At 30.3% G+C, this 15,827-nt stretch overlaps 2 protein-coding genes across 2 annotated transcripts; one reads left to right on the plus strand and one right to left on the minus strand.

Annotated features, from left to right (window-relative positions):
* Positions 1-303: 303 nt before the first annotated feature.
* Positions 304-2,251, plus strand: LOC137815251 (REF/SRPP-like protein At1g67360). The gene is made up of 4 exons (XM_068618366.1): positions 304-418; positions 517-561; positions 689-925; positions 1,551-2,251. The coding sequence occupies exons 2-4, from the start codon at positions 547-549 to the stop codon at positions 2,007-2,009; spliced, it is 711 nt and encodes a 236-aa protein (XP_068474467.1). The 5' UTR covers positions 304-418; positions 517-546; the 3' UTR covers positions 2,010-2,251.
* Positions 2,252-4,569: 2,318 nt separating this feature from the next.
* On the minus strand, positions 4,570-6,273 carry LOC137815253 (F-box protein At1g67340-like). Its single transcript, XM_068618368.1, has 3 exons — positions 5,962-6,273; positions 5,694-5,856; positions 4,570-5,585 (listed from the first exon to the last, which is right to left on the minus strand). Exons 1-3 carry the CDS (start codon positions 6,123-6,125, stop codon positions 4,845-4,847), a joined length of 1,068 nt encoding a protein of 355 aa, XP_068474469.1. The 5' UTR covers positions 6,126-6,273; the 3' UTR covers positions 4,570-4,844.
* Between the last annotated feature and the right edge of the window lie 9,554 nt (positions 6,274-15,827).

Here is a 15,827-nt window from a genome sequence, read left to right on the forward strand (position 1 = left end):
AAAAGCAAAATCTACACCAAATTTAAAGGTGTGCAAAAGTATTTAAACCATATAAAACTGTGAATTTGCAAGTTAAGTTATTGTATGATTTGACTGGTTTGTGGTCTGTGTGTGAGTCGTGACATAAATGTAGATCCTGGTCGCTCCACTCCGAAGAAGGTTCTCAATTTGCAAGAAAGTGCCACGTGGCTTCTGGAAATAGCTAGTTTGTCCTAGAAAGATCCCAAGGAGTCGGTCCGAACGTAGACCCCACCCTTTGCTTGACGAACACAGATACGTGTGTTTTTTATTCTGTTTTGTCATGTGACGAGATTTAGATGCGCATAATATAAGGTGCTCTGCCATTACTCCTTTAAACCAATTGCCATCAAACAAAGTTCAAGCTTTTCTCTCCGACACCGTCATTTCTGTCCATCCTGTGAGCCTTAGAAGTTTTTTAGTTATTGGTGTTTCATTTTTCTTCCTTCATATTTTTTCTCTAAACCATAACTGAACTCTCCACTCCTTAAATTTTAGTACCGACCCAGTTCTGACACAGACAACGCAATGGCCAAGACCGAGGTTGGTTGCCAAAATTTTATTTTTGGCTTATTTAGAATTCCTCTGAATTTCTTTTTTTTCCTTCCATGGAGTTGGAGATTTTAGATATTGAAGTGAAGTAATTTGAGATTCTACTTTTTTCCTGCAGTTGGAGGTAACGGTTGAGAGGAAGAACAAAGACCTAAAGCACTTGGGGTTTGTGAGGATTGCTGCTATTCAAACCTTTGTGTTTGTGTCAAATCTGTATGTGTACGCAAAGCAGAATTCTGGGCCTTTGAGATCTGCTGTTGGAACGGTGGAAAACACTGTAACCACCGTTCTTGGTCCTGTCTGCAACAAGTTCAAGGGCCTCCCTGATGATGTCCTGGTTTTTGTTGACAAAAAGGTAATTTTTTTCCTCCTTTGCCCCTTTCTCATTTCTACATCTATGTGTAAAGAGAAAAATCGTTGTTTTATTTGAATGGTTTTTATAACCTTTCTGGTTTCTCTTGTGGATCCGATGAAAAAGGTGATGGGAAAATTGGGTAATGGTTGTTGATGATTCATACTCAGCTTGTAATCATCAATTGGCTAGTTACTTTCGATCTTGAATAGCTATAAGGGAGTGGTTGCTGCTTCCAAATAAAAAGTATATTGTATTGGTGGGTATTTATTCCCTTACGAAGATATAAATGAAAAACGTTGGAAATCAATAAACTATTTTGGTTGGCCAAACTTTTGATATAATGATGGTTGAAAGGTTTAACTTCTCGTCAGGAGGACTTTCCTTGATTCATTGACATGCTATTTGAATTGAAGATTGACTTAACGATGCAGGAAAGGTTCAACTCTTCGTAAATTGCTGTTTTTCTTTAGGACAACTTATATGCAGTTTCTTAGGTGTTATTTCTAATGCTCTTCAAATAGAATTGAGATTTATCTGCTTTAATCTGAATCGTAAAACCTTGTACACTAGAAAATTCCATTTTAATGTTTGACGGGCATGTTAATTTACTGATCGATTTGGACAGGTGGATGAAGCTACACACAAGTTCGATGAGCATGCTCCTCCTGTTGCTAAGCACCTCGTGGATCAAGCCAAGGGTTTGATTCAGAAAGTGACAAACGAGGCAGGGAAAGTTGCTAGTGAAGCTCAATCTGGGGGGGCAAGAGCAGCTGTGCAATATGTGGCTACAGAGTCAAAGCATTTGGTGTTGATAAATTCAGTGAAGTTGTGGAATGGACTCAACCACTATCCACCATTCCATGCATTGGCAGAGATGGCAGTTCCCACTGCTGCTCACTGGTCAGAGAAGTACAACCATGTGATCAAGGCCATGACTCAAAAGGGTTACTGTTTCATTGGGTATCTACCGTTGATTCCCCTTGATGAGATTGCCAAGGCGTTCAAGCAGGGTCAGGGGAACTTGAAAGGAAATGATGCAACCTATGTTGAACAGAGCTCAGAATCATCATCTGATTCTGATTAAGTTGAGCTTTACATCTTCAAAACCTTTTCTTCAGAGTGACCTTGTTTTGTGGGTTGAAACATTCTAGGCCATGTGGTGGTAGTGACTAGCACTATTGGAGTTAGTAAGACTTGGTAAGACTGTATAACTAATCCATGTAGAAGATAGGGTTTATGTAAATGGTCCGAATAATGCTCATAAAGTGTGTTTCCTCCTTCTACATGCATATAAAATATTGCTTTAGTGTTTTTTTATTATAACAACTATTGGTTGTGCAAACCGGATAAGCACAAATGCAGGATCTATTGCTCCTATAGGCTTTTCAATTTGATTTATTTGTGAGAGTGGACCCGCAAAAATTGACATAATAGCTGAAAACTTGAGACAGTTTTTAGTTTTTTAGCATTACTTGTAGGACGTGCTAATTAACTCTTTAGCTCACAGGTTTGTTTCCTGATTTCTATCTCCATATGTATATATATGGGACTGTTTGTTTAAGTTTCTTTCTTCTGATCATTTTAAAGGAAAAAACACTCACTGTTGTTACCTGTTTGTTTTATAGCTTTACAAGATAAATCAGAAAACTATCTCTGAAAATTATTTTTGTTGCTGTCACAGTCTCGGCATCAAGTTTTGGTAATTGAATATTCTATCTCTATACACACACTGCTTCCTTTTTCTTGATTGTAACTCATCAATTGAAAGATCACCAATATGATGAGATATTTTCTTTTGCATTTCCTTGACTTGTACAAATAATTCCCCTTATAAACTTAGGTTACCTATAAAAATGAATGTTCGGGGTTAAATTAGGACTTCAAAATATTGGATCTAAAGCTTGTTGGATCAATTTTAATTAGTAAAAGATAGTAAACAAGACAAAAAGCACCATTTCGAATAAAAAAATAAGACATGAAATAGGATAAAGATGTTTCTATAAAGGAAAATGGTTGAAGAAAAAATTACGCTTCATGGACAAAAAAATGGCCACGTGTGGATCTAGTCTAGCATTTTATGTGGCTCTTATTGCCCTATATTAACACTTCCATTAGCTTATAGCATTAACTGGCTTTAGTTGAAATAACTGACAAATTAAAGACTTTGAGACTTTTTTTTGCACCAATTTCTTTCTTTGCCACTAATTTTCAAACTCCCTCTTTTAATTGTTCTATTATTATGAATATTCAAATCATTTATATCACATATTTTTTTAAATAAATAGTCTCATACACTAATTTTAAGATTTTAGAATATATAATTTTACACACTAGTACATTAGTTGAAAGAACTAATGTCATAGAAATATTATATTTAACTAAAAATAAAAATATTTTTAAGTTTAAAATTTAGTTGTGAATAATTTTATTTCACTCTACTTTATTTGGTTCCTACCTTCATCTCATCTCATACTAGTTTAATCATTATATTAGATATCCAAACATGGTCCTTTTTTTATAATGAAAAATAAAAAACAGAGATATATAAAAATTGTAATAATGGGCCTAATGGAACTGGGCTTGGACCACCCATCTGTTTAAATGGTAGTGAATATTAATAATGAGCGTGGCTGAAAGAATAAGTGGCGCTCCCACCATACACTCACTTTCCACCATCTCACTCTCACACAACAATATTTAATTCTCATAACTTCACTCTTTTTCTCTAATGCGCATCCAACACTGTACGTGAAAAGACACATAAGCCCCCCCTCAACCCTCATCACCAAAGATCCCTTTTCTCTTTCACCACAAAAATACACCCACTAATTAATATTCACTGAAAATAATAGGTTCTTTCTTTTTCATAAAAAAAAAGTATAATTAAATATTAATTCAAAAATATTAATTAAAATCGAATCGAAAACCAAGATAAAAACAGATTTTATATGTAGAAAAAGTGATTGTGTGATTATTAATATTCCAACACTCTTCCTTTCCAGTTAACACTTTCCAAGACATTCTTTTGTGTATGCAATAATAGAAGAATATCTCTGTAATCTTTCCTAAAGAAGATTGATGGGTCTTTTAAGCAGCAAGTCAGAAATAATTATCCACCAAGGAATCGGTGCCATCAAGTGTTTCCCACATTTTATTTCTCACTTGTCATAATCACTTTCATCAATCGTCCAAATCGAAGCACTTCTTCAAACTTTTTTCCTACCCTTTTCACCTCTTTACCACTGTCATTCCTCTTATCTTCATTCTGTAATCTTTTTTTACCTTTCTTCTTCCTTCTCTACAATTTTCAAAACCTTTCTAACCTTTCATTCTTTTATTATTTCAAAATCAAGATACCATTTAGATTTAATTGTTTTAGTATCTTCAATATAATTTCACATAGTTCAAAAATCATAACATTATAAAATCATCATTTCATATGATTTATAGAGTCAAAGTTAAAGTTTATATATTTCACACATTCATAATTCCATGTTTCAGGAGTCAAAATTAACCATAGGTTATATACTTCATACTTTTTCAATCTTCTAAAGATACTAACGATCCTAATAATACTATCTTTCAAACTTGAAAGAGCTTGAACACAAAATAATTATAATTTTATAAAAATCAATAAGAACTAATTTAACCCAAATAACAATAAAGATTCATATATCTTGATTTACCAATTATAAAAAAACAAAAAAGTATCTCCTTCATCTTGTTTTTCAGGAGGACTAATTAAGGTTGTAGGAGTAGTACTATACAACAGTAAAAAGTAAAAGGAACAGAGTTCGAAGCAAAACCCTGTGATCGAAGTTTTCACTTTGCATACCCAAAGGCAATAAATGAGATTTCTTTTTCTTCCCATTTTACTCCACTGAAAAAAAATTGATTTTTACCAATTTCAACCATTAATCTAACTATTTGCCATGATTTCGTCGTCACCGTCGCCATTCTCGCCGGCGGCGACATCTTCCCCGTCGTCATTGAGCCACCTCTCAACGGGGGCACATTCCGCCTTGTGCCGGAATTTCCAGTCAAGCGCCTGACACGCGCGTGAGCAATAATTCACTACACCGCACACCGAACACCTTCGAAACTCGTGTCTCCTCGTCTCGGGTCGCCCGCAACCCGAATGTGAACACAGTCTCATACCCGACCCAAGCGACCCGCTCCGAATAACAAACCACTCCGATAAAAACTTACTCGCCGGATGAGTCTCCGACGCCGGCACGTTGCAACCGTAATCACTCAACAAAGGACAACCCGACCCGGTTCCCAAACGGAGTCGCGGGTGCGGAACCGGGAGGTTCCACGTCACCCAGGGACGCTTATTACCCACGGTGGAGAGCACGGCGGCGAGTTCTCGCGCGTTGGCTTGCAACAAAAAACGTCGACCTTCTGCCACGTTCTGCTTAACGCCGTAACCGTCTTGCAAGCAATGACCAAGCTCACGCAGCGCGTCGACATGACCCAGAAAAGCCGCGCGTGCGCACAGCGCCACTCCGGCCCGAAGGTCCTTGTCGTTTTTCGTGCCACCGCTTCCGTTGAACTGTATAACGGCGAGAGAATACAACGCCGGCGCGTGAGAGTTCATCGCCGCCTTCGCCATCAGCGACGCGCCGCTCCCTCTGTTTTGCAGACAATAAAACCGAATCTGCACACAGAAAACATCCCAAGACCCAATCTTTCGATCAACATTTCAAATAAAATCTTTTTTTTGAATAAAACTAAAAAAACAACGAGACTTCAAATGTTAACGAACCATGCCAAGGGTGTAACAGGCTTCAATGTTTCCGGCGTCGGCACAGTGTTTGAGGAAACGGTGAACAGAATCACACCAATTTTGAGGTTTGACCAAGAATGTTTTATGGGATGCTTTGGACAACACGAGAGAGTGAAGGCCCAGAGAGTTTAGTCTCTTGCACCTGTTGAGTTTCACCAAATCCATTGGAAACATAAACGTTTGAATCAGTTTTTTTCTTTTTTTCTTTCATTTTGTTTTGAAGAGATTGAGAAAGGTGGGTACATACGTTACTAAGACATTGATAAAATCGGAGGGTGAAGATGCTGTGGCACTGAGCTTGCAGAGGATAGAGAGAAGAAGATCGTCCGGCAAAGATTCGAAGAAGTCGGAGGTTTTCTCCGGACATGTTTTTCGTCTTTTGGAAGTGAAGGGCATGTCTGAAGAAGACATGGTTGAAAATGGCAGAAGCAGAACAGAGATAAGAAAGAGGTGTGTTTGGTGGCATAATATGTGAAAGTTAAATCTATTTATGTGAGTGGGTGTGGTGTGGTGAAGGGTAAAGCAAAGTGGGAAGTTAAGTTACAAATCAGAATGAATCAGAATCTCATATTAACTCCAAACTTAATTACCAAACACTCCTCATCTTCCGGTTTATATGGTCAAACCGCGTTGACTCAGAATCCCTTTGCATATTGCAGCGTTTCAGTGAATACGTTAAGTCCCACATCGGAATGATTTTCATCTCAAACGCCAAAACATTATCTTTATAACTGACGTGGATTCGAAGGTTAAACCAAAAATTTGGTTAATGCTATAACTATTCCTAAAATAGTAATAACTCTACTTTCCCATTGAGAACATATAAAAAAAATTAAATATAATTTAAATTTATTATAAAAAAATTATTATGATTAAAAAATAAGAAATAACTTTTTTGAATTAACTATGAAAGATATTTTTTATTAAAAAAATTTGAAACATATTAGTGTAAATAAGTTTTTATTTATTTTTGTGTTTGTGTCTGGTTACATATTTTAATATCAAAACAATTTAATGATAAAGGGCTCACAAAATGTAACTGTAAAATGCAGTTTAATTGTCTCAAAAACTGAACCAAAATTATGTTGTTTAATTTAATTGACTAAATTGTTGTTTCAAAAAGTAATTTATTAATTTAAAAGTATTAAAACTAAAATCAAATTTAAAACATATAAAACTAAAAACACGTGTTTTGTATGAAAATATATATAAATGTTAGGCAAGTGGAGAGAATAAATAAGTATACGTTGTAAAATTGTAATAAAATGAAATACATATAATCATAACTCTTTTTCTTTTTATTTTGTATTGAAAATCTTTCTACCTGATTGCAACTTTAAAAAAAATAAACTTTAAAGTATTTTTTTCTCCTTTAATAAGTTTTTTCAATTAATATTAATTGAGAATGTATTTAAATGGTAAATAATCATTTTTTTTTTAAATTATCCATTGCCTTTTCAATTCGGATATATTTCCTATAATAGTCAATTCGTCTCAAAGTTAAAAGTGGGATTCATTGTTAATTCAGTTGAAATAAATATTCAATACATTCATAGCTTAAAAGAAATTTAAATTATCTTTCAATTAAATAAAATAAATTTATTACCTTTCATAATAATTACTTCAAAAAAATGTATTTAGCGTGGTTTTCATCTACGTAAATACATTTATATTTTATTGAAATAATAAATAAATTGTATCTTATGATATTTAAATACTACCTTATTTGAATCAAACTAATATAATAATATTCATGAAAAAAAAATTTAATCATTAGTAAGACACTTCATTTAAGAAATTAGGTTAAACTTTTATTACGTGTACTAAAGAATGGATTTACGTAGTAATTTTTTTCTAAAACATAATTTATAATGCCTAATCAAAACTTACCTTATTTAGCTCAGTCAAAAATGGTTGAATACTAAAATAATGAAGGGTTTTTACATTAATTGATACATAAAAATTACTATATATTTTTTAATTATTATAAGATCCACTTAAAGAAATGTTTTTAATATTTATTTTCTCTAGTGAGATAACAGAATTACACCCTTTACAAATAAATAATTATTTTACATTTATAATAGAAAGTAAATATACAATTAATGCATCTATGTCTGATTGTAATTTTTTATTTTCAAAATGTTAAAAAACGTAGAAAGATCATTTATAATTTCAGATGTAATTTTAAGCAGTGAAACAATATTAGGAGTACATACGTACTCTCTCTCCTCTTTATACTAAAAATATATATTATGTTATATTATTTATCGTGTTAAAATTAAAACAACTACTCTTAGTTTATTGTTTTAAATAGTGCACAACGAAATTATTTTCTTTCCTCTAAAAACAAACCAAAACTAATGCAATGAAATATAAAATAATTTAAATTGCTTTAAAAGAATTGAGAAAACACAAATAAAGTGAGTTTATATGCTTTATGTTTGAACGAGTTAAAGTAACAGAAAAAAAATTTAAACCAAATATTATATAAAGCATATATAGGGATATAGTTTGGTTCCACTTAATATTGTTGCCTTTTCTTTGGATTTAATGAGGTTGAAATGAAGCTATATTAATTAAATTATAGCTTGTTATTTTCAAAATAATGGACCATTCCATTTATTATTATAGAGTAAGTGACACGATAATTTTTTTTAAAAATATCATTTAACTTAATATGGTGTCGTTTCATTTCATTTCGCCAATGTTATCCCAACAAACCATAAACATCCGTACCATGGTGTTGTGTTATCAGTGTTTGTGGGAAGGAAGAAAAACATGTCCCATGATGAACAAAATCATAGACTCCAAAAAATTACTATAATTTAAATTGTTTTTTATGGATTTTTTCTTATTTTTTATCTAATCTTGATTATACTTATCGGATGTACGAGATGAGGTAATTGTAAAGGTACTTCGACGTCTTAGATGTAAGTGGTATAGTTCAGGATTCATAGTAACATTATCTTTTCACCATGTGGTATTTTCTTATTATTATTGATATAGTGAGTCTTATCCTTTCAGAATGACTTACACAGGTTCAATGAGCGTATAATTACACTTTATAACTCCTAATCAGGAGTAATGTTTTTAATCTGAAACGTTATGTAGACATTCCTTTTTACCGAGAGACCAGTAATCTATGTGGATAACTGACCATCTATCTCTGGAGATTTTGTTGCTGAAAGACATTGACTTCAGTGAATTAACTTATCTATTAACCTATGACCAAATATTTGACTCCCGTTGACCTTTAGTATAACATAAAGTAAATCCATAATTTTTTTCTTCTATATTCTAAATCTATTCCTTTTAAAAAGTATTATTATAATTGCTCTCTTATAAGTGGGCTTATAACTGAATAAATTTTCCCTTTTCCACTTAATTATATATTATTAAATGGTTAATTTTAAAATATCACTAACTTTTTTCGTAATATTATAATATCTAGTGTTGCTATGATAGTTAACGTTAATGTAATATAATTTAATATAAATTAAAAAATATCGTCTAACAAAAATATACATATTGTAAACAATTATTAAATATATTTTAGGATAAAAAATTTAAAATAACAGTTATTAATTCGAGTGATAGTACAGTATTTAATGCTGTTATAGTATTTGATTTTTACTCTCATCATCTTAATTAGCATTTGACTTATATTTTGTGTAATCACATAGTTTTTAATATTAACATATACCAGCACTATATATAGGTATGATGTTTAAACAATAATTTATTTTTATTTAATATATTCTATATATAAAGTTACAGATTACAAATTATATATTTAATAATTATATTCATGGATATTAAATAAAACAATTTATTTATGGATGAAATATAATATGACGTGTTTTGTTAATATATATTTTATCCGTTGCAAAACTCTTGATTTTTTAATTTTATTTCTAAACTATTGAGGTTTTGTAGGTTTCAAATTTTATTAATTATTTATATATATATTTATATATATTTATATATATATATATATATATATATATATATATATATATATATATATATACCCCTACTTAAATGCCGTAACTTGTGTGATATTTTCTTCTGTCATCAATAATCATAGTTTTTTTTTTATAAATAATTAATTGTATCTTTAAAAGAATTTTACGTATAAGTTTTATATGGAAGTTGAAATGTATATTAAAAATGTAAAAATTAAATAAAAACTACATAATATTGTAGTGATATGTGCCCACTCTCCCACCACGATGATTTTTTTTTTCATTTTTAATGAACACATTTAATGTGATAATTTCAATGTAAAAAACATAATATTAATAATTTATTTTATAAATATTACATGACTTTTTAATTAAAAATAAAAATATTCATACATATATATATATATATATATATATTAAAAAAAACTTAAGTTCCAAACATATGCTAAATGTATTTATTTGTGGTAAATATTCGAAAAATTTAACTTCTAAACATAATATTATTATATTTATTATAAATTAAAAACATACCCGGGAAATATTTATTTTCAGGAGAGTGATTTACTTATTTGTTTTCACATTTATACCTTGTGATAAGAAGGAATATGTTGTTTTGTTTTCATGAAATGTTAAAAATCACTGTAAAATCCAACTAATAATTTTTTTTTCACACTCACTTTTAACTCTTATCATCTGGATTTAAAAGGTCAACGAAATATAAGATTTAAACACACACATTTATTTTTATAAAAATACCCTATAAACTACATATTCATGTGACATTAAAAATGAAGTTTGAAGGACATTTTGTGAAATACATGTCTGAAACTTGAAACAATTTGGAGGACATTGAAAATGAAGTTTGAAGGAGATTGTATAGATTTGTGTAGTGAATGATTGGTTTCACTTTGTTAGTATTTTGTTATTTAATGTATATGTATTTAAGAATGTATCCTAAGAACAAAATTCAGTATAAAATTAAGCCTTTTGAGAATAAAATATTTTTTTCCAAAAGTATCAATTCAATTGTGTTATATAAAGATAAAGATTCATTGGTTAACTACTTATCTTTTTTGTGAGAATTTTGATTCATAAAAACCTTGACTTTGACAATGCAATTACATGGGGTTATTGGTAACACGTGGTGACGATATAGTGAATGAAAATTGAAAAGTTATATGAATTTTTGATATATCAACTTGTATTCATTCCATTTAATATAACTCTTTCATTTCAGATAGGATTTTCGAAGTAGAAAACTTCACTACGTGCCCTTATCATTGCCATTCGTAGCATGCATGCATTCTCTTCAAACTTATAATATATTAATGCATATGTAGAAAAAAGGTTACACATGTGATGCCATGATTGTTGCCACTAATGCTTATGAGAATATAGAGAAGACTCAGAGATATTTTAGATTTATCTATGTCGATAGTTTTTTTTTTTACTTGTTGTGGGGTGAGTGATGGAGATCTCATATCGACTAGAGATGAGGACAATTCATTGTATATAAGTGGGTGCAATACTCATCTCATTGAGACGGTTTTATAGGGTTGAGTTAGACTTAAAGTCCACTTTATAACAGTGAGAGTATTTAATTGTCCTGTAATCTTGAGGGTATAATGTTTTGTCATATCTTTTGATTAAAGATTTACTATAAGGATTTTGATATGATTTTATGAGAGTTGTTCAATCTCTTATGATGTATATTTGATGATTGGTTTGTTGTTTTGTAGAGTCAGATGGTATTAAATAGGTTGGTTTGACTAAGTTTTGTATAAAGATTTAGATATATAATTTAAGAAACTGAAACTGCAAACATTACTTTGTTTATAAAAATATGTGTTGATGTATAAATATTGGTGAAGAATTTGAACGAAACAAGAGCAGAGGTTGTTGCTTAACGTATTTGCTATTGCACGTGATGATATATATAATCTATGATAGATTGAGTTGAGTATGAAGTAGGTTAGATTTTCAAGATTAATTAACTTGTGCAAAACTTGATTTCATTCACTTTCATCATAAAAAATGTATTAACTACTTTGAATGCGTAAGTTTGGCTGAGAATTCCAATCCAAGAATAAGGTTGAGAGTTGAGTTAAGCCAAAATTAAAACATGGACGATCACTAATCAACTCATCTTTTTTATTTTTAATTTGAAGACGCCAACAAGTAGCAATGTAGAACTACAATAATCAGAACGTGGTCTTCTTAATGGGAGCACTTCCATGTGTAATTTTGTGGTAGCATTGCGTATAATTGACACGATGCATAATTTATTAACTAAGGAAAATGATAAACATCTACCCCAATTTTGATACATATAGATAAAGAAAAAATGTACTACATGAACAATAATAAAGAGAAAGATAACTAAAATAAGATAATAAAAGAAAAACAAATAAATGTATAAACATGTTTCGAGTTCAAGTAATACGAAGGAGTGCGTGCGGTTCGTTCGATAAATTTCTATCTCTTTCTCTATTTCTGAGATGTTTGGATTTTTCATAACTCCATGGACATGCAGAAGAGTTCAAGTAATCGTTAAGGTCAATCACTGTATATGAGGTATTATACACTTTGGAGGTTGATGCTCTGTCATGGTTTTATCATTAAAAAGCGCATCGGTGGGATGGAGGAGGAAAAAGTATATAAACTATCAATGACTTCGACTCCTGACTGATGTAGAGACGAAAATGTGTCCAAGTCCTTCAACTAGGGAGAAACCACTCTCCTTAGACCTCGAGTGAGGGACATATTCCGACACTGCTAATATAGTCTCACATCGTTTAGGAGTCGAAGTTAATGACAATTTAAATATATTTTCCTCCCTTAACCCACCAAGACGTCTTTTGAAGGACAAACCTGTGACAAAAACTGACCTTCAAAAACCGTGATAAATATCAATTCTAATACAGTGATTGACCCTAGTGATATTAACTTTTTGAGGTCGGAAAAAAGAAAAGTAGATAAATGATGATGGGCACACAGTTGCAAGGCACGTGAATAAAAGAGGGAGGTGATTGTGGAAGGAGTTTGTAGGTTACCCTACTTTCTCTACCAAGAAAGTGTTGAGTCAGATGGAAGGGAAGGGAAAGCAGATATTTTTTGACTGTTCCTCCTTTATTTTATACCATAAATATTCATTTGTCACTTACCACCACCATCACCACCTATCACATTCATACTCATACACACACAATTCATTCTTGGCAGAAAAGTAGTACAACTTTTTCCACCATTCAAGATTTTTTGCTGTCTTCAGTCAGATTCTATCATATTTATTCAAATTGCCAAAACATGCTAAGTTGAAATTCTGAGTCTTGAACTTGAATTAATGCACTAGAAGTAGAAAAAAAGGGTTTGGGGTTTCTTGCCAAATTCATCTTAACTAATTCATGTATATTATGGAGAAGTTTCTTTCATGCCTCCCAATCCTCGGACAAACTACTGCTCCCTGCTTCCCTTCAACTTTAAGTGCATGGTAAGTGAACTCCTCCATTTTTTCACTACACACAAACCACACCAAGGAACTTCATAATTATACTTGTCAGATTATGGGTCAATAATAGGGTGAAAACGGATTTGATATTGATATCTGAATTTAATGGTTATGAATTTATTGGTCTCATTGGCTTACGTCTAAGGTTGGGGATTGTGATCTCTGGGTCAAGTTCGATCATGTGGTAAAATGGTCTTAATGTCGAACTCCAGACTGTGAGGTCATGGACCGAACCCAATCATGTGATAAAATGATCTTAATTCTAAGCTATGAGGTCATGAGTCGAGTCCGATCGCGTGGTAAAATGGTCTTAATGTCGATATCTGAAGTTGATGAAAAAAATCATATTTATTTCTTATAAAAAAAGAACGTGTTAATTATGCAGATTGACCGTATATACGAGATGGTAATCCATTTGAAAATATAGCTCACCAAATAAATAAAAAAATAGAACACTACTTTATATAAAAAAAAGAAGATGATCTGACAAACACAATATTAAGATTAGTTTATGGTTTAACTTTAAAGACATCTCTTTTTGCTAGAAGATCACTAAATCAGAAACACCAAAAAAAAAATTCAACCAAACTAACCCTAAAGTTTGCCCCATCTTCAAAGTTGGAACCGGCTTCACCCTACGCATTATCACCCACCACTTTAGGGTTTTGCTTCAAAAGATGAACAGTGCCATTTCACTCTTCTGCCCACTTTTCCATTGCCACCTTGGAGCAGATTCACATTGTATTTCAACTTACAAAATTAAAAAAAATGTTTTTTATACATGACATTATTCAAATCTTTGAAAGTTGTGATGCATACTTGTCAACAGGAATTTAGCCGAAGAATATAAAATAGGGTTAATAGAGTGAGTTGGTGGAACACAAATCATTGCATTTCAAACCTCCTACCCTTTCCCACAGTGCTCCATATTCATTAAAAATATATAAAAATTAAGATTTTGATTGTTTTTTTCTGAATATGATGTTGATATAGATTAATCATCATAAAAAATAACGGTTAATACACTGTTTGTAATATATAAACATAATTGGATAAGAATATATAATTTTGTTCTCACCTTTACAAAAAGGAGTTCTAAAGCTAATCACTAGATTCGAATCCAATGAACTTGATAGCTCTAACAGCTCTTTGCTTAATTAGAACATATTGTGGAGTGTTTTTCTAATAAAAATCTTAAGCATAAATTTTTTATTTTAGAGAAAAGGACAAGATTTACAATCTCTTAAATAATAATAATAATAAATCATATTTTTTATCATAAAAAACTACTGTAAAACTTACAATAAATTGCTTCAGATTTTTAAGTGAGATATATCATATTAAAAAACTTAGGAAATTTTATATTTTAAATGAAATATAAAAAATCTAAAAGTAAAAAGTAAAAAATCTTATTCTAAAATATTCTTGTAGATTCCTTTGTAGATTCCTGTATATATTTTTCAAGTCCTAATCATAATTACAGTTTAAAAAATTATGATATTTTGATACCTTATTTTATTCTATCCTCACAATAAATATTAATATTTATAATAATAAAAAAAAAATCCTTAATATAAATACAAGCAAAATATGATAAATTTTTATAAATAACTAAAATATTAATATTTATTAAAATAAAGTATGATGTGAAATAAACATTTTTCTTTTTGAAAAAATAAAACTATTTGAGCAAAATATATATATATAATATAATTGAGCTTGATGCGACAACTAAGTGGGATTCGATTTGGCAAAAGTGGATTTAGCTATACTGACAAAAGCTGCACTCCATTTAACAACCTAATAAAAATGAATAAGTTTTTCACTTTAAGTTTGAAAATTTAAAAAAGTGTTGTAAAACATATTAAGTCGGTAACTAACCCTTACCAAATATAAAGATAATTTAAATAGGGGAAGTTAGATAGAGCGACAAACTTTTAGATTTTAAGAAATTAAAAATTGTGAAACTACATTCTCTTTTCGATTTACCTTTTAAAAATAATATTTCTAAATGAAAATAATAATTTAATGAATCTTTTAATAACTATCGTTTCACCTTGTTTTTTTGGAATAATTTATATGTTACATTATTTTTCATATTTATGATGTCAAATCTAAAATATTTAATGTAGTTAAGAATAAGTGTATTTTTAGTTAATGTAATTTATCTTTTTTTTATATTTTTTATATATAATAAAATTTTCATCTTTATCTTTTTAGTATCTGACTTTATTATTTGTCTAATTCAATAATAAATATTAATTCCTACTTAAAGAATAATTAGTCGAAATTTCTTCACTATAAAAAAAATCATGAAATAAAAACTAATTTTAGAGACAAAAAATAATTAGTTGCTATAGTAACTAAATTATAGACAATTTTAGAAAATAAGATTTTTTTTTTTGTTTCTAAATTAGTTTCTATTATTGTTAAATGGTTTTATAATTAGCTACCAAAGTTTTTGTTACCAAATTTAGAATATAAATAATTGGTAGTTAAAACCTTGGTAGCTAATTATATAACAATTTAGAAACTATTTAACCATCATATAAACTAATTTAGAAACTAATTTTTTTAGTTTCTAAAATGTATCTAATTTAGTCACTATAACAGCTAATTATTTTTTTGTGTCTAAAA

Source organism: Phaseolus vulgaris, chromosome 1 (assembly GCF_000499845.2).
Source record: "Phaseolus vulgaris cultivar G19833 chromosome 1, P. vulgaris v2.0, whole genome shotgun sequence".
Taxonomy (NCBI): domain Eukaryota; kingdom Viridiplantae; phylum Streptophyta; class Magnoliopsida; order Fabales; family Fabaceae; genus Phaseolus; species Phaseolus vulgaris.

What these genes read in the sequence shown, in the direction of transcription:
- LOC137815251 (XM_068618366.1), top strand. An exon ending in TGGTTTTTGTTGACAAAAAG is followed by an intron (nt 926 to 1,550) that starts GTAATTTTTTTC and finishes CGATTTGGACAG; the next exon opens with GTGGATGAAGCTACACACAA.
- LOC137815253 (XM_068618368.1), bottom strand. Translation starts at nt 6,125, where the DNA reads ATGTCTTCTTCAGACATGCCCTTCACTTCCAAAAGACGAAAAACATGT. An exon ending in TTTATCAATGTCTTAGTAAC is followed by an intron (nt 5,857 to 5,961) that starts GTATGTACCCAC and finishes GAAACTCAACAG; the next exon opens with GTGCAAGAGACTAAACTCTC. An exon ending in CCTGTTACACCCTTGGCATG is followed by an intron (nt 5,586 to 5,693) that starts GTTCGTTAACAT and finishes TTCTGTGTGCAG; the next exon opens with ATTCGGTTTTATTGTCTGCA.